The sequence below is a fragment of the Heterocephalus glaber genome, unplaced genomic scaffold (assembly GCF_053883595.1).
Source record: "Heterocephalus glaber isolate CG9 unplaced genomic scaffold, H.glaber_assembly_v1.0 deba00000331, whole genome shotgun sequence".
Lineage (NCBI taxonomy): Eukaryota > Metazoa > Chordata > Mammalia > Rodentia > Bathyergidae > Heterocephalus > Heterocephalus glaber.
This window is the reverse complement of record NW_028258142.1, coordinates 44,704,658-44,724,935: the sequence shown is the minus strand read 5'-3', so window position 1 is coordinate 44,724,935 and position 20,278 is coordinate 44,704,658. Positions and strand designations below refer to the sequence as shown.

The window sequence follows — 20,278 nt, the reverse complement described above, 5'->3', positions numbered from 1 at the left end:
TTCCTTTAGGGCTTGCAATACTTCACTAAAGCTCTTCTTGCCTTGAGGGTTTGTATTGAGAAGTCTGCTGTGATTCTGATGGGCTTTCCTTTGTATGTGTTTTGTTTCTTTTCTCTAACTGCTTGTAGAACTTTATTCTTCTTTTGGGTTTCTGGAATCTTAACTATTATATGCCTATGTGTAGATTTTTTTTTTATCAAGGCTATTTGGAGTCCTATATGCCTCACTTATCTGTATGTCAAGTTCTTTTCCCCTGCTTGGGAAGTTTTCTGCCATTACTTCTGTGAACAGTTTTTTTGTGTCATCTGTACTCTCTCGTGTTTCTTCATTGACTCCAATCAATCTTATGTTATTCTTCTTTGCATCGTCTAGCAGCTGCTGGATTGATTTCTTGTGGTCCCTTACAGTTTTGTAGCAGTTTTTCTTTTCCTGGTCACTAATTGCAATCTTATCTTCTGTATCTGAAATTCTGTCCTCACCTTGGCTCATTCTGCTGTGTAGACTTTCAATGGAGTTTTTAATGTCCTGGAAACCTGTTTGCATATGTTTTATGGATTCCATTTGTTTCCTATGTTGGGATTCCATCATGTTCCTGAGCTCCTCTCTATATTTATTAATCATGTCTTGCACTATGAGCACAATCTCTGTTGTTTTCTGAGAAATTATTTCTGATTTCATTTTTTTCCAGATCCTCTTTTGTTGCCAGCTCAAGGAGTGCAGCTGGTTGAGTATCAGAGTGTTCCATCTTTTCCCCTTTGGGGTTGCTGTAGGTGATCTGGAAGTCTGTTTTTGAGACTTGTTTACATGTTTTCTCATGTCGACAAAAGGTGGGGGTGTGTGGGGGGGTGTTCTGTTGGCGCCCATGTGGCTCACCTCCTCTGTGCTAGAAGCAGTGTTTTGGTGGCCCGAAAGACCCTTCCTCTGCACTGGGAGTGGTGGTATGGTGGCCCAGAAGCCCCTTCCTCTGCTAGCTTTTATGAACTCTTTGGACTTTGTTCCTGGCACCACTTAATAAATGAATGGGCTGGGTGAAGTAAGTGGTCTTTTGGCAGATGTCTGTGTCTTCAGTCCTTCCAGTCCCTAATGTAGTAAATGTGCTGCTAACTAATTGTTTCAAAACTCTACTTGCAATGTATCCCTCCAGGTCTGGCTGTTACTCAGCCTAACAAAAGAAACCTTCTTCATCCTCCATTGTGTTCTACCATCTGACTCAGGTTCCTATGGTTGGGCCAGACTCTTACTATGTGGCCAGAGGGCTGCGATCATATCAATCCTCACTGTATCTCATTCGGCTTGTTAGCCTCTTCTGATCTCCTCTGCACAGCTTTGATTTTTGCCCTGGCAGCCCACACAGTGAGGAGCAATTGCAAGTGACTCTAAAACATTGTCATTTGTGTACCTTTAGTAGGATATACCCTAACAACAAAAAGAACCACACACATACAATCTGTTTACAATAATAATATGGGAGATAATAGTGTTTATGTTACTGTTCTGAGACTGTGTGTGTGGAGATTCTAATTTTGTCCTCCTTAAAGTTCTTAAAAATTAAGAACTATGTTCTTTAACTTAATTGGAAGCATCAGAATGACTCCATTGTGTGTATTATCTTAAGCATTTTAAATACTGTATATTTCTCCTTTTACTGAAAAAAACTAGAAACAGTAATCGGTTTATTAGCAAAAAGTGTCACTAGCAATCAGATTGTGATGTAAAACATCAAAAGGAACCAGAGCTCCTTGAAGAAGTCCCTGATTCCAAATCTGGAGTAGGAAATGTTATAAACTTAGAACCTCTTTTACAGAAGTAGGAAACTATCAGATATTGCTAGGATTATTTCTGAAAGCACTCAGAAGGAAGTTGGAGGGTCTCCTACTGGTTGCCAGAGTTGGGACAATAAGACTCAATAAAGTTCATAATTTCAGTGGATCTAAACATAACAATAAGTTTGAATTGATGAATTCATAATGATACTGAAGAATAATAATGGAGGGCCAGGGATTTAGCTCAGTGGTTTTACCACCTGCTGCACAAGTCCAAGGACACCAGTTCAATCCCCGGTACCAAAAAAAAAAAAAAAAGAATAATAATGAATTGTCAAAATGAATAGGCAAAAAATGCTGGTGGACTCACTTATTATGAGAAAATGGATAAAGTTTCAGAATCTCACATTCATCTTGCCTTTTATATATTAACTTTAGGATAATTGAACTGTGGTTAAGAGGTAGTCTTGTTTGTAGAAGTAGTCTAGGTAATAAGTAAGAATAAATGTAAAATTACAATGTACCCATTTTGCAGCCCCTAATTAGTTAATGGATTTGTATATTGATTATCAAGAATTGCTAGTCACATACCTCGAATCTCAGCACTCTGAGAGGCTGAGGCAGAAGGATTGCAAGTTCAAACCCAAGCTCAACCTGGGCAATGCAGAGACTTAGTAAGATGCTGTCTAAAAAAAAAAAAAAGGCTGAGTTCAGTGTAAATGCCCTAGGATGAATACCCAGTAATGAAAAAAAATTACAAGCATGACAGAAATGAGATAAAATAAGATACTGTGTTCCTCCTGATGAAAATACAAACTATGATTTGGTCAAACCAACAAAATCAACCTTGGATCTAGTCCTATGTCGATATGCAACAACCAATTTATAAAAGATCCAGGACAGAGACACATGTTTAACTACACCACAGGGGTATAATCAACAAAATCCAGACTCTGGCTTCTCTAAAGGATAAATGACCTGGTTTATCTAGTGCATAAGTTTCAAGGGAAGAAAAGAAAGAGAGATGGAGAAAATTCATAAATTAAAAGATATTGCAGAGTCATAATGAATTGCCATATGTGGATCTTATTTGGATACTAATACAAAGTATAAAAAAGTTTTTATGAAGCAATTGAAAATTTGGTCACTGGACATTTGATGATTTTTTTAAGTATTATTTTTTATTTTGAGTATATTTTAAACATTTCCATAGTTTAGAGGTACATATTGAAATACTTATGGATAGAATGGTGTGATACATAGGATTTACTTCAGATTGATATGGTAGGGGACAGGATAGATGAAAGGTTAAATAGGATTGGCATAAGTTTGTTGGCATCTGTGGTCCATTAAACTATTCTGTTGTTTTTGTGTATGTTAAGTTTTCTAAATTGAAAAGTTTAAAAAAAGCAAATGAAAACATGCTTAGACTTGTCACACATTCCTTTAGCCAATCTTACTTCATACTATGTGTTCCTTGAATTCTCAAGGGTGTTTTTTCTGCTATTTATTCATTACACAAATACTTTCAAGCAGCCTAGTTGGCACAGTGTGGGCAAGGAAGAAGGTGGTTGTTACCAGGAGTGTATGATCTGTTTGGAAGACCACACACATGTGTACCAAACAGGGCTCAATCACAGGGCAGCACTGCATTGGAGATTAACCAGATTATGCAAGCAGCAAACTGTCTGGGGCTTAGATCACCACCTGTCTGCCCTGGGTCTGCATCTTTATCATGTCTCTTGTTTTCTGGGGGCGAAGGTTCTTATTTGAAACTACATTTTAAGGACTTAAGAAACAGAGCCATTACTCATCCAGATTGACTTGCATATTCCTTGACTAATAAACATTTGAAAAATGACCAGGGGTTAATGTGCCACTATTATAGAAAATTCCAAAATGCAGCCATACTTATCAGTTTGTACTAACATTTTTACTTCATTCTAGTCTGAAACTAGTGTTTTAAAAATAATGTATTAATGTCTCGATATTTTTAGGATATGCATTTAAAATCTAATACATTGCCAAGTTGGAAGATTCTTTTTTTCTAATTCCTTATTTACATATGTTCATATTTTATAGTTAAGATTCTGAATTACTTTTATAAACACTCTCTTGCCCTGTCCAGTGTTTTTTTCACATGTCTTTACCAGACAGTCAGGTCTCCTGTATATTAATATTAGTGATTAGCTTAAGTGGTTTCTTGAGAGCTTGTTCTCACTTTTTCACTATGAAGTCATGTGTGAATCTAGTTTTAAAGTAATAAACATTTGTTACATACTTGGAAAAACCTTCTGACTAGACATGAGCTCATCTAAATGTCCACTTTTCACATATGCTGGTGGAAAAGGATATGGATGGAGAGAGATTTTTTTTTATTTCCTTTATACATATGAGTGTAAAGTAATTTTCCAAAAACTGATATTGTCCCATTTTCTTCTTCCACAGCCATGATTATCTCAAAGTCTGAGTTAACACAGCTGTCTTTCATTACTTTTAGGGCACAAGCAACACTCATCCCCCCAAACCAGCTCAGACCCTAGAGTGTTATTTAGTTCCCAGGGACCCTTTCCTACATCTGCCCACAGTTAGCTGAAGACCCCGATGAGTATCATTGAAAAATGCCATAAAATCAAAGGAAAGAACTGATGTCATATAGGAACAGGAGAATTATATCAGTTGAACTAGATTATTTTTTCTCTTTTAGATATAAACCATGGTTGCTGTCATAATAACAACCTTTCATTATTCTATTAGGCTTTGTACTATTTACATCACTGAGGTTTTTTATATTTGCTCTGTTGTTATAAGTGAAGTTGGATGTTCCAGCCTTATCCTAGATGCATTTGAGTCAAGGCACTGTCCAACTGAGATCTCCCCATCTTAGTGGAGGAAAACAGCGCTGGAAAAATCTGTCTCATAGGTCTCCCTAGAGGAAACAGGTTGGAAGCTTGCCACACATGGCTTAGTGGTCTTGGCCAAGAGTTTGTTGCTACTCCTGAGTTTGAGTCTTTATCTTTAAAGAGAAAGTAGTATTAGATCAGCAGTTCTTGAATGGGATGCCCTTTAGGATTTCCTGAGGAATTTAATAGCAGAGCCTGGGCCCCACCCAAGAAGTTTTGATCAAATCCATCTGCATATAGTCCTGGTGCCTAATCCTTTGAAAGCTTCCAGATGATCCTAATATGAAGATGTCAGGGATGACAACCTTCTGAATGCCTCCAACTCACCTGAAGGCCTGGTTACATATAGCCTACTGGCCACACTGCAGTTTCCCATTCTGTAGGTCAGGGGTAGGGCCAATCAATTTACATTTCTAACAGGTTCCCAGGTGAGGCTATTGCCAGTCTCTGTGAATTGGTTGGTCTGTTGGTCAGGGGATCTGGAGAACTATCTTTGAAAACCGCTGAATTATATGGCCCTGAAGTCTCTTTCATGTCCTACCCTCTGCTGATGGAGATCAAGGCACTTCTTTTGAGGAATATCATGGTTTCTCCAGGTGAATGGCTTGTCCTGGACTCTGCTGCTCCTTCAAGCAGACAATGGAGGAGGTTGAAGAAGCTGCTTCCTTAGGTTCTCAGAGGTCATTTGCAACTCCTTTGTTGTACTTACTGTCCTTACAACTTTTGGAACAGTGGATTGGCTTTGAATCCTTCACTCAATGGTTTGTGCTGCAATCGAATGCTTCCTGTAGAAAAAAAACCCCCAGCAGGGCTTCATGTGGCCTGTCCCTGGGGACCTTTGGGGTATGTGGAGCCTAGTAATTTTTAAAGAATGAAAAACAGAACACCATAAATATTTCTGACAGGCAAGGGATTCATTTGCTTTATCTTTATTAGATTGCCCAGAAGGCAATAATTGGTCTTTGGCAAAAAACAATGTGAAGACTGGTTGTAAAATTCCTCTGGCAAGAGTTAAGATGCTTCATTTGAATAGAGCAGAACAATCCTTAGGGGTCATTCTGGCTTCAAAGGCGCATACATAGTTTGAAAAGCACAGCCTGGGTGGAAGATGGACAGGAACTATATTTGAAGTCTTTTCTTCCTTTCTTTCCTGCCAGGATGACAAAGATTTGGTGCATGAATTTGTTGTGGCTGAAGGTCTGACATGCTTGATCAAGGTGGGAGCTGAGGCTGATCAGAACTACCAGAACTACATCCTGAGGGGTAAGTCATGATGGGGCATGCAGTGGCAGCTCCTGCTGCATGGGGCCTGAATCTGCTCCAGCAACATCCACACTGAGAGCTTTTAAAAAGACTCCTTTTTGGGAGGGTGGTAAAGATTCCCTAGGGTAAGAGATGACCCCTTCATCAAGTCTTATCAATTTCTAGTACTTAGTGACAGCTAATTTTACTCACTTTCACTTGGAATGTCTGCTGGGTTATAAAAGAAAAAAGAACACAACTCATTTTTGTGTGTGAGTGGTATTGAGGATTGAACCCAGGGCCTTTGCACAGAGCCACAGCCCCAGTCCATTTCCTTTCTTTTTAAAAATGTTTTATTTTTATTAATACATATTTACAGTACATAATGATTGCATTTACCATGGGGATTTGATATATTTTAATATTTATTTCAAGACAGAGTCTCACTGAGTTGCCCAGTGTGGGCTCAAACTTACAATCCTCCTGCTTTGGTCTCCCAGAGTGCTGGGATTACAGGTGTGTGCCACCATGCCTGGCTCACTAGTTTTTTATATTGTCTTATTTGGGGGTGGGAGGCACACTAAATGGGGTTCAGACTCTGCATGTTAGCAGAAAGCCACCCAAAACCTAAGGGGTCAATTTATTTCTTGGATACAAATATTTTCTCCAACTTGACTTATCACCTGAGGCTTTTTTCAGAGCATACCATCCTTACCGCATCCTTTTGTTTTGACTAGATGAGTCTGGGCTGTGCATGGGGATCTGCATTCTACAAAATGATACTGAAAGCAGCCTCTACCATTTCATGTATAAAGCAGTAGGGTGATGTTTGCAGTGCTGACCCCTTTTGTAGTTCAGAGTTACTGGTCCTTTACAGTGGTGGTGACTTTGCGGATCTTTATGTAATAATTTTGATTCTGTAAAATCGAAAACAAAAACTGTGGGTAGGAAGGAGAGGAATGATTAGGACAGACCCTGAAATTGCTGCTCTACATAGTTTTGACCTAGAAAAGGAGAAGTTTCACATAGAAATATTATCTACATTTTATGGTTGGAAAAAATTAAGACTCAATCCAAATATTTTGTTTAAACAAGTTACTTCCCCTTGGTTTATCCAAGCAGAGGGTGAGCCTAGGTACTGGGGCACATCAAGACTGTTCTCCTATCCCTTCAGTGTCTATGCCCATGACCCCATAAACTGCATGTTGGGGTTCATATAAAAAAATCCCAAAACCTCCTTTTCTTTTCCTATGGGTAAAGAAAAATGTATGAGATGTGTGATTTCATATCAGATGTTTGAGGTGAATGAGACAGGCAGAGTGGAATGATCATTTCAGGAGTGGTGTTTTGCCTTGACAGTGCTTCTTGATGTTACCATCCCAGCTGAGTCTTCCTCCCCATTCCCACACTACTGAAAAACCTCACAAGAGAAAACAAAAGAGCAAACATAGGGATTTTTGAGTTGGTATTGTTTTCATTTGTTTTGATAAATGCAGTGTATGTAGGTGAAAATGTGCCCCTCGGTCTCTTCTTTTGTGCTCCCCAGTGTGTTCATGACAGAGCCCATGAGCCTGGGGATTCAGTTCCTTGTGTCACCTTCCATCTTTCCCCAGGCTTAATTACAAGTTGTCACAAGAGATGCCTTACTGATGAGTTTTATGATTTATCTCCTTCATGTGATTTAAGCATTTAAATGGAAAGTAGTGATATGTGTAAAGAAATTCACTGCAAACTGTCGGTGTTGTATCCAAAAGCAGCTATGTCTCTGTGTTGAAGGAGCTGAAGCAGGCCTGGGTTCCCATCCTCATGTTTCCATTCACATTTATCCAACACCTAGAAAAGGAGAGGCACAGAAATAAGGCAGAACTTCCACTGATTTCTTATTCTTAATCATAATATGAACACTCAAAAATTGAACCACGTGATAAGAAGTGTACCTAAAATTGTCTAATTCTGACAAGTGGCTCCAAACTGACAGTATATATTTCCATTAATGTTTAGAGTATATGTCATTTTAACTTTACCAAAATAAAGTCACCTCTAACACATAACACCCCTCTATAGAAATAATATTCCATATTTAAAAATTGTTATCCCTCTGACCCTTCTCTAAGCACATACATGTTTGTTTCTAGAGAGTGGTCATCTGTATAAGCATCTGCTTTCATCTATATCCAAATCTGTGTGAGGAGCAAGGCTCTCCCAGCCGTGGTTGGCCTCATTTATCAGATAGCCATGAATTTTGTCAGAAATCCCTGTCCGCCAATCTTACACGGTTTAGAAATGAACATATGAACACCTGTAGCTGCAAGGGAGGCAGACAAAATGAGCATTTGGCTTTCTGGACTCAAAGAGGAGGCAGACAGAGACAAAGGTTGGCCTTGGGCTTGAAGGTTATCCCTCCTGGGTCTCATAGAGGGTGTTAGGAGGAGAAAATTTAGCATTGGTGAAAAAGCCTTTACTAGGCTTTGGTGCTGGTGTGAGAATCCTTGCACAGGGGCCAAGTGAAGTTCAGTGACTATAGAAGTTCCCAAATGACAATATAATGTGAACTGTTTTTTCCAACAAGGAAGAAAGGGAATTCCACAGGGAATTTCATCTAGGCTTCCTATCTAGTAAGTGTTCATCCTGAATTGGCAGTATTCTGATCTGTACCATAGAGGTACAAAGCAACTGACCAAATGTCCAAGTACTGTATCAGGATGTTTACTCATGACCTAAGAAGAGCTCTATCAACTGCTTGCTGTTTCTTTTTCTATGTAGAAGGTGCCAGTATGGTAAGATTCTCACTGCAGATAGCTTTTCTAAAATGAGAGGAAGACCCAGGTTTCTTGTCAGCATCAGAGCCTTGGCTTCATACTTTGCTGTCCAATAGTATCTGTTTATTGGAGACCAGAAAGCTCACTATGTGTTTCCTGGAAAGTGAGCCAGTATACATGTTATTCAGGTCACTACAAAATGCCCTGCTTTCTATAGAAGGGGGCACCTTTGTGTGGCTGCCCCACATCCACCAACTCGCAGACACTTCAAGGTAATCAGGGCCCGGTGCCCAATCATCAGCATGTTTTGATGTATTTGGCTAAAGCCTGTGCCAGGTAAAGTACCTTCTGGGGCATGTAAACAGCAGATTTCTTGGGGTGTGACTTTTTTGTTTTTAGACAGAAAAACTATCATTTTTCCTTACCCACATGTTGAGTCACCCTTTTGAAGCCTTTTTTAGTGATTAGCTGCCAGCAGCCACCAGACATTGTCGAGAACACCCTTTGAATTGGCACTCTTGGCCCAAGCATGTTTTAACCACGTTACCTTGAGTGAGGAGTTAGACCAGAAGCAGGTCAGGAGAGGAGGGTGGGGAGAATTTTCCAATTATGTTGCTCACAGCTCCCTGGAAGAACACAGAAGGCCACACAGGGCCACTCAAGGCAAACTTAAGTGTCGGTCATGAGGCAGAGGGAGGGGGACTATGGACGAACACTTTAGTTGTGGCTTCTGAGAGAAGGAACAGATGATGCAGGGTGAGCAGGCTTAGTGGGGGTTGGCTGGTGTGAATAACTTCAGCAGGTTCTGGGGCACAGTGATGTCCCTGGGGTAACCGGGGCTAGATTTGGGTGGCCTGGGCAGTGAGAGCCCTACTCAGGAGTAGTAGGAGTGTGGGCTCCATGGGCTGCTAAGAGAGGAGAGATGACGGCTTCAAAACTGGGTCAAAATAGCATTTAGAAAATGGTATTGTTTGAAGTGAGTAAGTTGCCCAAGTGCTCCTGAAAAGCATGCTGTCCACAAAGTAACCTCACCAGCTCCACATCCTGTGACCATGTGTGGGTCCCCCAGGCACAAAGGAAATAGCATGTGGAGAACCCACCCCTTGCCCACATGTGCTTCTGGAACCTTTCCATTTACCTTTATTTTTGTCCTCAGCCTTTGGTCAGATGAGAAATCCATTGCTTGCTGTTGAAATGAGAGGAAAAGATAAGTTTGAGTTGCAGGGAAGCCAAGTGCTCTCTGCAAATGTGAGCAGACTCCTGGGAAGAGGTCTTAACTGTATAAGATGGAGAAATAATATTTATCTGACTTATTATTCTTGGATGGGCATAGCTAATGATCTAAAGTTCTTCAGGATAGTGAGCATTTAATATAAATTGACTGTGGAATTTTGTACCTAACAATTATTCTTATGGAAGGAGGACCTAGAGTGGTATATCCCTGGGAACTTAAGTTTTCCACAAACATTACTGAACCTCACTATGGGCCATGTGCCATGTTAGGCCCTGGGGGTAAGCCAATGAAACAGAGATTCAGCCCTGCCCTGAGGCAGATGCTTGATGCATTATACATATTGTGTCATACATGTCTTGTATGTTTAGTAAGCACATGTACATGATATGCTTTGGAGGAGAAAAGAGAAAAAAGATAAGTCAAAGTAGGAAGACCAGCTTCTCTTCCTGACTGTACCACAAAAGAAGTTACCCCTTCCAGGCTAGTTTCATGTGAAGAAATTTGATGGGGTAATTTTACCCAAAGCAAAATTGCAATTAATCAGGAAACACCTCAGTCATTATCAAAGTTATTTTGAAAGCTGATAAGATCTTAAAACTCACTTAACTCAACCTTTTTATTCTACAAGAAAAATGCAAATATTTTGCCCCCATAATATGTTTTAAGGAATATTGTCAACATTTAGAAACTGGATTTGACATTTAAAAATCCAGAGTTCAGGCTTAAAAAAAAAAACAAAAAACCAGAACACCAGAGTTAACTGTATTCTATTCTAGGAAAAATCCCTGAATGCCACGCCTTTTAGGGGAGTCCCGTTTTGAAGATCAGGATGCATGGTCAGATGGTATTCGCTAGCATCTTCATTAGAAACAGAGATGTAGACATAGCAGAAAGGGATTTGATGATATTAGAGAGAAGATGGGCACAAAATACTTGGCCTGAAAACTGGAAAACATGTGTGCTTTTGCATTTCAGAGTCAAGGAAGAGAGTGGAGGGTGGGAGAGGGTTGGGACTACACAGAGGAAGGGTGCAAAACTGGCCTCAAGGTGAGGAAATGGAAACAGAGGGGATTGCTGCTTACTGAACCCAGGTTGGGCATTGGCAACTGTATTTTTCATTCAATGGCCCAGAGTGACTCTCCTCATGCCTCTCATACACTAGTCCTGTGTCTCACCTTGCCGACTTGGAGGAAACCCCCCTACTACCTGCTAGGAGGGCTTTCTGCTCTTGGTCTGGACTTCCAGGATTAATCATGGCAGCTGCATGTCCTGGCTTTGGTGTGGGTGACACAATTGCACAAGGGTCCTGTTGGTGACATCAGGCCCAGGTGGACTGAAGCAAGAGTCAAGAGCAGAGTTCTTCCTTGCTAATGTCTCCCCTCCTCCTGAGTCCATACAATGGAGGCTATTCCCAATAAGGAGTCATGGCAGCTAGCACACATTGGCAGCCTATAGGGCCATATTGGGCCTGCAGATATATACAAGATATATACCCTCTTTGCTGCATGACCAGTTAGCTGGAGTTGGAAAAAGCTGCTCCCTGTACACGGAACATGTGGGTTCCAGTTACCACAGTCCCTGAGGTGTTACCTCTGAGCTATTCTACTTATTTTTGTTGCCTCTCTGCTCCATGAGGATATAAATTTGAGACATCAATCTAATGACCTCACAATCTGTGAAGTGAGAGTTATAGGTATCTAAGATAAAAGAATCCAGATTTATTATAGCCAGACATGTTTGATGCCATTGCTACTTTGTGAACTTGCGTCTCAAATATAACTTTTAAAAAAAATCTTCCTTCTTTAACACTTTAAAAAATATGTGAAACTTGGCCCTCAATTCTGTTTTCTACCCACCATGCCTTCCATAAGGATAGAAAACTGTCACACCTCAGGGACAAAACAACTTGGGAGCAGGCCGGGAGGAAGCAGAGTTCCTGCCTGGGGTTAGAATGTGTCGATGAGATGATTCTGCTAGGGCATTTGCTGAATTGCTTGAACTTGGTAGCAGTGAGGCTTTGCTCTCAACCCTAAATCTGGTGCCTGAGAATCCTCCTCATAAAGTCTTCCTCATCCGCTTGTCAGAGCGGTCAAGGTGGCTTCCAGATATTGGGGTGGCAAGAATGTCAAGGGCCATGGCATAAAGGCGGCCTAAGGTAAGCATATCCAAAAAAGAACTTGCATAAAAATGGGCTGACGTAGTTTTTTCCCTTAAAGCAGATAGCTTTAATACTTTTTCTCACTGGATGAAGTTGTGAACGCTCAATTTTCTGAAAAGCAAATAGCATAAAAAGGAAAACCAGAAATTACCGATAATCCTACCAAACTGAGGCAGCGACCATTTACTTTACACTTGAATATGTGCTTGCTCCGTATATATACCTTTTATAAAAATGGAAATCTTTACACACACTTGTTCCTTGTCAGCCATGTCCCTTGGAGGGAGTGGTTTAAAAATGTGGACCTAATAAAAAAAATTTTTTTTTTAAATGTGGACCTAGGAAGCACACAGACTGTGTTCCTATTGTAACATTGTCACCTCACTCAGACCTTACCACAATTACTTAAACTGCAGCTTCCTCACTTGTGAAAGATGCTATCTAGCATGTTACAACAACTAAATGGCTTATAGAAATGTCTGAATAAAGGACAGAGTTGAAGCTGTGACAGCTATTATCAGTACTGTAGAATGATGTCTGTGTGGTGACCTTAGTTAGAAGCTGAATTGTGTCTCCCCAAATTCATATGTTGAAATCCTAACCTTAGTACCTCAAAATGTGACTGTTTTTTTGAGACACAATCTTTAAAGAGGTAACTAAATTAAAATGCCTTCATTCTAGTGGGCACTCATTCAGTAGGGCTGCGGCCTTATAAGAAGAGGCTATTAGGGCACATACCTGTATAGAGAGCCTCCCGGAATGTTGAATTTGTTACACAGCCTGAGCTGACTAATATACCAGCTTTGCACTCTGGGAGTTATTTAGCTATTACCTAGAACAAAAATACTAGGGTTAGAGTTGTCAGGTTAGAAGGTGTGTACACTTCCATCTTGTTTTGGGCTAAATAACTGCCCTTCAGAAAAGCTGGGTGAATTTATGTTCCCACCAGTGTCCTCTGTTTATGCTCATTACCTGAGGCCTGGCGGTATCATTTTTCTTGGTAATTTTTAGCATTCCGAGTGATTAGGGTGTACTTACTCCTAGCAGTGATTTTTATGGTAATTTTAAAACATGGCTTGTAATGGTGGTTGCCACTGTATTAAATTTGTTGATTGGCTTGGGAAGAATTAACACTTCACCTGGGAACTATAAACTATTTCCATTTACTTCCGTTTTCTGGTACAGATACTTCTCAAGCACTGTGTGTGTGTGTGTGTGTGTGTGTGTGTGTGTGTGTGTTTAATTTCACTTTTCCTGCTTTGAATTGGGATTTATATTTGCCATGTGATAGAGTAGAAAGAATTCTTGGGGTCCTTTGCTATGGGCTTGTTCTGTAAACTTGGTTTTGGAGTGTCATCTCCTGCAAAGGTTCTTTCTCATTTTCCTTGTGTGTTTTTTCTTCAATCAGGGAAGATTTTGTGTCTTGGGACCTGGGGTCCTTAGTTGTAGCAACCTAGCAGATAACAAGGAGACTCATGTGGGAAATACACTTTCCTGGAGGGAATAATCCATACTCCTTTTTTGTGATCCTAGGTTTAAAATTCTCCCTGTGTTGTGGGTTTCAGCCTCACTGGCTGTGGGTTGGGAGGGTGGAGAAGCTGGGCCATATAGAGGACATAATCTGTACCTTTTGTTTGGTTTTTCTCTGCTCTCCTATTTATTTATTTATCTATTTATCTATCTATCTATCTATTTATTTTTGGTACCGGGGATCGAACTCATGACCTTGGACTTTTGAGGCAGGTGCAGTGCCACTGAGCTAAATCCCCGGCCCTCCCCTAGTTGTTGATACCTCCGTTTTTGGTGTCTTCTTTCCTCTGTGTCCTGCTGTCTGCCTCTGGCCTGGCTCTCATAGCTGACCTGGGCATCTGGTGGGGAAGTGGCTTCCAGGTGGGTCAAACCACGTACTGAAGGGTGTGGTCAGGGCAGGAGAGAGACAGCCTGCACTGCTTGGGAAGGGAAAGGGACTGAGTCCCTCCTGCTGTTGCTGGTGAATGGAGCCGAAATGCTTCCCCAGAATCTTCTAAGAGCCCCACCTGCAGCTCCTGTTGCTTCTGTGTGCACCTGGCATCAGATCTGCACCCTCTTAAGAAGCTGCACCGGATACCAGTGAAGACCTGTGCTTGTGTTCTTCCTTTTCCAGTCCATTCAAACACAGGGATGAAAACAGACTCAAATTGGGACAGTTTGCAGCTTGCTCTGGCCTACCCAGACCATGGGGCTGCTGTGCGGTTGCCCAACTTTACTGCACTACTTTCTGCAGCACTACATTTTCCAGAGAAGGGAGCCAGGTACTGGTGCCAGGGTCCTCCAGGTCAGCAGCAGTCTGGTGTCTACATGGACCTGCTGGAGTCAGTGGTGTGTGATTGTCTCACCCCTCGTCTCAGGCCTCATGAAGTTTCTTCTCCACTTGTGCTTCTCACCGGTCATTCAGTTGACTTGAACAAGGCTTCTAACTGCTGCCCTTTGGTTTGCAAATGCTAAGTTGTCTGAGTCATCATCATTTGTGCCTGTGCCCAATCCCTCAGCCCCAGCACTGTGTGAAGAAACTTGTCTGTCAGTTGGGTGAGGGGACTCTCACCAGAGGAAGAAGGGAAGGACAGAGGTGGGTCCTGACCTTTGATGGGACAAAGTACCCGGGTTTCTCTCAGTTCCAAAGTGAGAGAGGATGGCTGGGACATATTGTATGAAAAGCAGGCATCAAATAGGATCCCAAGCCGCTCCCCACATTTGGGAGTAAGTGTAGTATTTGCCATCAATTTCTTACTCTAGGTGGGTACTGCTAGCTTGAAGGATGGTTTACCTTTTCCCTGTTCTCCTAGTTTAGAGTATTTTTCCCTCTAATTAAAGTATCCCTATTTTGGGGTAACTTTTGGATTAGAAAGACTTTGAAGTTTAATTTTTTTAAAGCAAAAATCAATTATTAATATTGCTGAATATGGCAAGTATTAAGTGATAACAGAAATGCTTCTTATAGAATAGTCATTATTAAGTAGAAATACACAGCTGGGTGTACTTGATCAACATTATCTTCAACCTGGAGCATCATTACACTGAACCATATGAACTTGCTAATATTTGACTCCCTGCCCCCTCCCCCCCCCTTTTTGGTACCAGGGATTGAACTTAGGACCTTCCACTTGCAGGGCAGATGGAAATGGATTTCTGCTCACTTTTTTTTCTTTTGTTTTTAGTATGGGGGATCAAACTCGGAACCTTGCACTTGCAAGGCAGGCAGCGGAACCACCGAGCTAAATCTCCAGCCCTTGACTCCCTTTTTTAACCCTACAGAAATGACAAAGTCATATGGCTTCACTTAATGTTGTTATTAAAATTTAATCTTAACTCTTTCCTGGACTGATGAGATGCTGCTGCTACTTATATTTTATTTTTTAATGCGGAGGATCAAACCTGGGGCCTTCCTCACAATAAGGCAAGTGCTGCGCCACTGAGCTAGATGCTTCTTGATTAGCTGTTTCTTAAAGTTCATCTTATTCTATATAAAATCATCTCTTGAAAAGAATCCAGGCCAGTTTTCAGATTAAAAACAAGACAAAAAATCCTTTGCAGTCTCTTGTGCTTAGGCCTCTGAGCACTTTCACTGAAAGGACCATTTTATTCCTGCCCTCCTTGGCCAAAGAGATTTCTCCAGAATTTTAGTCTCTACCACATGCCTCCATCTTCTTTTATCTAAGACAAGAAAGAAGAAGGAAAAACAGAGTTATTTGGCCATTCCTACGCAAAGTGTGGAATTTTCCACAACCAAATCTCAGTTCTGGGTGCTCATCAGGAATTTTTCCACTGTATTCACACTAAAGATATGCCTGTGCACTCTGTCCTTTTTGTAGTCAGTAACCTTTTTTTTGAAGGAACTGCTGGCTTAGGTCTTGAAGTCTGATAATGGCCCTTTTGTCTATAACTTTAATTCACACATGGTCTTCTTTTATAGGGCTTTGCCTTACAAATCTAGGCTTAAGATAGAACAGAATGTCTTAAGCAGAATTTAGGCTATTGTTTTGGCTGAGATTTGCTGGAGAAAATAGTTGATGTGTTCGTAGATTCCTGCATTTTGGAATGTCAAGGTCTCTCCGTAGATGGGGTTAGCCTCCTGCCAGGTCACCACTCTTTACCTGACACTGTAACTTCCTTTGCAATTGATGTCCCACAGCCCAGGTTACTTTTTTTTTTTGGTACCGGGGATCGAACTCAGGACCTTGTACTTGCAAAGCAGGCAGCGGAACCACTGAGCTAAATCCCCGACACCCCAGGTTTAGTTTTTGATGCCCCTGAGCTACGGGACACCTATGTTCTGAGTTTCCCTATCCACAGTGCACCATGTTCAAACCTGAACCCAGCATTTTTCACACCCAGTTATCAGCCTAACAGCTGTGATCTTTATCTCTGCCACGAGCACAGCCATTCATTAGATTCAAGCTACCCATCTGTCTCTGAGTCCCTTCTCCCATTCACCCTCTGATTTAATCATAAGCCACCAAGTTTAGGCTTCTCTGTCCTGCCCTCTCTTGCGTCCACTCATCTCTTCTCATTGCCAGTTAGTTTCAAAGTTCAGATCACCATTTGTTCTCTCATTACCTCCTCTACCTGCCCCCTAAATCATCTCTGTGCTTTCAGTCCTGCCTCTTTTTGTCCATTTTGTGTCCTGTTGCATGGGTTGACCGTCTGCATTGTCGATCTGCTGGTTCAATGCCTTTAGTGTCTCCTCCCATCTGTGTGGGTAGAGCCCATCTAGATCCTGCCCTAGTGTGTCTATCCAGACATACCAACCACCACCTGCAGTCTCAGCAAGGGTTCTCTTCTCTCCTGCAGCCTGTGAAGGTCATGCTCACCCCTCTTTACCTGATTCACACATTGTCCTTTGCATCATGCTCATCATTCAAGGTGGGGCTCAGTTATTACAATGTCTAGAGGACTTTCATGGACTCAATATTTTGGCCCTCTGTGCATACTCTGGTCTTGACATTTACCTCCCTGATAAGATGCTTGAACATACACTGTGGGCCAGGGACCCTTGGGTAATTCTCTCCACCATACTTGGGTACTTGAATGTCAGTTTCTGTCCTTCTTCTATGATGCTCTTAACTGGTAAGGCACATTTCAGGAGGTCAGTGAATGAGAGAATAGATAGAATATCTGAAGGGAAAGTGAAGTCACTACTCTTGAGGAAGCTGCTGACTTGTACTAATGATTTTAGAAAGCCAGAATGTGCTAATCTGAAACTTTTAGCCCTCTGCATCTTGTTTCTAAAATCTTTTACCCCAAGTTTGTTTTTATTCCTTAGCAAAAATGCCAAATGACTGAATTTTCTTTTTGATAAATTTGATAGCTCAGTGGATTTGGATGGTGTAGATTTTGATTTTAAATGTCATGATTTCTATAGATAAAATGCATGCAAAAGTGAATTGTGCTTTGTAACCTGTTGTATGTGTGGAGTTATATACCTGCCTCTAAACAGATGGAGTGTGAGTCCTTTTATGGCAGGGTTAATGGTGTACAGTCTTTGCCACCCCAGCACTGTCATGCTCCCTAGTGCCTCATATTCAGCAGATGGTTGGTGAATTGAGTGGGAAGAGTCCCTGGAGCCATGCATAGAGCTCTGTATTGGTTGTGTTCAGTGTTCAGTGGGTAATTGTAATAATTGTAAACTTTATACCAGGTATTCTGCCTGCATGATCAGAAGACATGAAATGGGAAGTCATGGGTTATGTGACAAATGATCAAGGGTGATTTGAACGGTTCTCATTTTATTTGGTTTTCAGTGTCCTCTCATTATCCCTTGCTTTCTGTATCCTGCCTGTCCTAGTCCCACCTCCTTCAAGTTGGACTGTCTCCCAAAGCCCTCTATATGATGGTGTAGTGTGACTTCTGGAGCTACTTTCTGCAGGGCGAATAGTACTTCAGGGAGAATAGACTCTGAGCCACACAACATCATTTCTTCCCTTGTGGGTACCCCTGATTATCCTGGAATTATAACTTCACTCTCTTCCCCTCCAAGATAATGCTATCCTTGGAGGTGGGCTTGAACATTGAAGGATTTAAGTAGGGAATGATGTAGGTAGCTAAGATATTTATTTTTTTTTAGGAAGGGGCAAAATTATTGCTTTTTGAGGCAGATTAAGAACAATGAGTAGAAGTTATAAGAAAGTGGTTTTTAACTTGAAGACAAGCTCTAAGAACAGAGTTGGAAAATTAGTTTATTTCTCTTGCCAACATAAACTGATCAATGGTGCCTTTCTGGAGCAGTCTGTTGAGGATTCTGAAGCCACATCCAGCATCAGCAGTAAAGACTGCCACAACTGATTAGTGATGTCTGTCAACAGCTTGTAAGGTAGGGAGGAAGGGCAGGAATACTGTGTGTGGTATTTGATTATTCAGAATGTTTGTTGAGTTGATTTCAAACAGGTGTGTGGCAGTTCAAGTTTTCCAATCATAGAACATGCTATTTTACATTGAAAATGCTCTGGCAGAGACCAGATGACCTGTTAAGGCTGTTAAACTTGAGGTCAGGTGCTACTGAGTGACTTTGTAGAGCCCTCCATCCTTAAAATTCTGTGAATCTAAGTAGAATACGAAAAGTAGAGGAATTAAAGTGAGCAGTTTACCTCACTGTCTTCTTTACATTCTGTCTTTGTTGCTATAGGATCTCCAGGCTGTTACCAAATGTATATTATCCTGTTTTAGCTTCGGAGAAAACATCTGTTTGTGTGACATTTTGAGGGGTTGGCAGAATGAGTATAGTTTCTGTTCAAGAATTTATATATACATGGTAAGGCCAGAGGCACAGGAAACAAAAGTAGTTTGCTGGTTCTCCAGAGCCTGAGGACTGGAAGACAGGAGGGTTCATAGAAACATCAGGGGGTTGGGCTCATTTGTCAAACAAAGGCAGGGCTTGAGAGGCAGTTGATACTCATGAGGGAAGTGCCCACAGGTAAGGTTGCCCCCATTTTGCCGCCTTCCTGTCTTCCCAACATGGTCCAAAGAGTTTCTTCTCCTGTATACATCTTACTGGAGCATACCTGTCTTTGTCCAACCTTTTTATGTCTTTCCTAGCTCCTCTAGATCTTAATTGGAGGGTTGTATGAGCATTGAACTCCCCTAAATTCTATATTTCATTGTTTTTTTTTGTCAATTTGTAACCCACCCCTCATCAGCTTCTCTATGGTTGGGAGCCTCAGTAGATGAAGATCAGTTGACTGGTTCATTCATTCTTCAGTGAGTGCTATTTAAATGGTTTATGTGTATCAATCAGTTTGGGATTGAGCAAAGGATAATGCAAATTAAATACTGTTATGTCAGATACTGAGGAGAACAGTAGTAGAGGAAGTGATATAAATACTCTTGTAGCAGAGTTCTAAGATGGCCCAGGGGATTCATTCCTTCCCCAGGTATATACCCTGTATAATCCTCTTCGTCTGAGTGCAGGCCAGACCTGTGAGTGTGAATCTCATGGGATTATGTTTAGGTCACATTATATAGTAAAGGTGAAAGGATTTTGCAGATGTAATTAAGGTCTCAAATTTGTTAATTTCAATTCAGTCTAGGGGAAGATTATCCTAGGTTGGTGGGCCTAAAGATGAACCCCTTAAAAAAATGTCCAGAAATCAGACATTCTCTTCTGCTGACCTTGAAGAAGCAAGACATGATGATTTCTACAGCTACAAGGAAGTGAATTCTGCCAACCACAAAAGCTTGGAAGAGGACCTCAGGCCTCAGAGGGGACCATGGCCCCAGCTGACACTCCAATTACGGTCTTAGGAGACCCCGAGAGAGAGCTTGGTTAGGTTGTGCCTGACCTTCTGTCTCATGGAAACTGTGAGGTGATACATGCGTGTTGTTTTAAGCTGCTGAGTTTATGGGAATTTGTTATACAGAATTAGAAAATGAATATAGTTACATATTAAGAATCATGATTTAAAGCCACCTGGACCTGATAAAATTGGTACAAAATACTCCGCAACCTCCAAAGAGGAAGAGGTCCTTACTGGGGATAAACGGGAAGATTTCTCAAGGGCAGCAACTTTGATTTTTCTCCTGGGCTTTTTGTGTGGTTGCTGGACATACATTTGAGCTGAATTCTCCTTGTTTGCCCTCCCTCTTCCTGCAAGATCCTCTTACATGATCTGGGTAGACCTTTATGCAAGTAATGGTGGTTCATTTGTATTTCTCAAGTCTTGCTGAGATCTGTGCATGTTTGAACAAAG

At 41.3% G+C, this 20,278-nt stretch overlaps 1 protein-coding gene across 18 annotated transcripts in view; it reads left to right on the top strand.

The window, feature by feature from the left end:
* The window catches only part of Fhod3 (formin homology 2 domain containing 3), a 497,386-nt gene that overhangs the window by 238,769 nt on the left and 238,339 nt on the right, over positions 1-20,278 (top strand). For all 18 annotated transcript variants that reach the window (XM_087189308.1, XM_087189306.1, XM_087189305.1 and 15 more), the window contains one exon: positions 5,824-5,929. In XM_087189308.1, the coding sequence (XP_087045434.1) occupies positions 5,824-5,929 (106 nt within the window). The remainder of the gene's footprint in view (positions 1-5,823; positions 5,930-20,278) is intronic.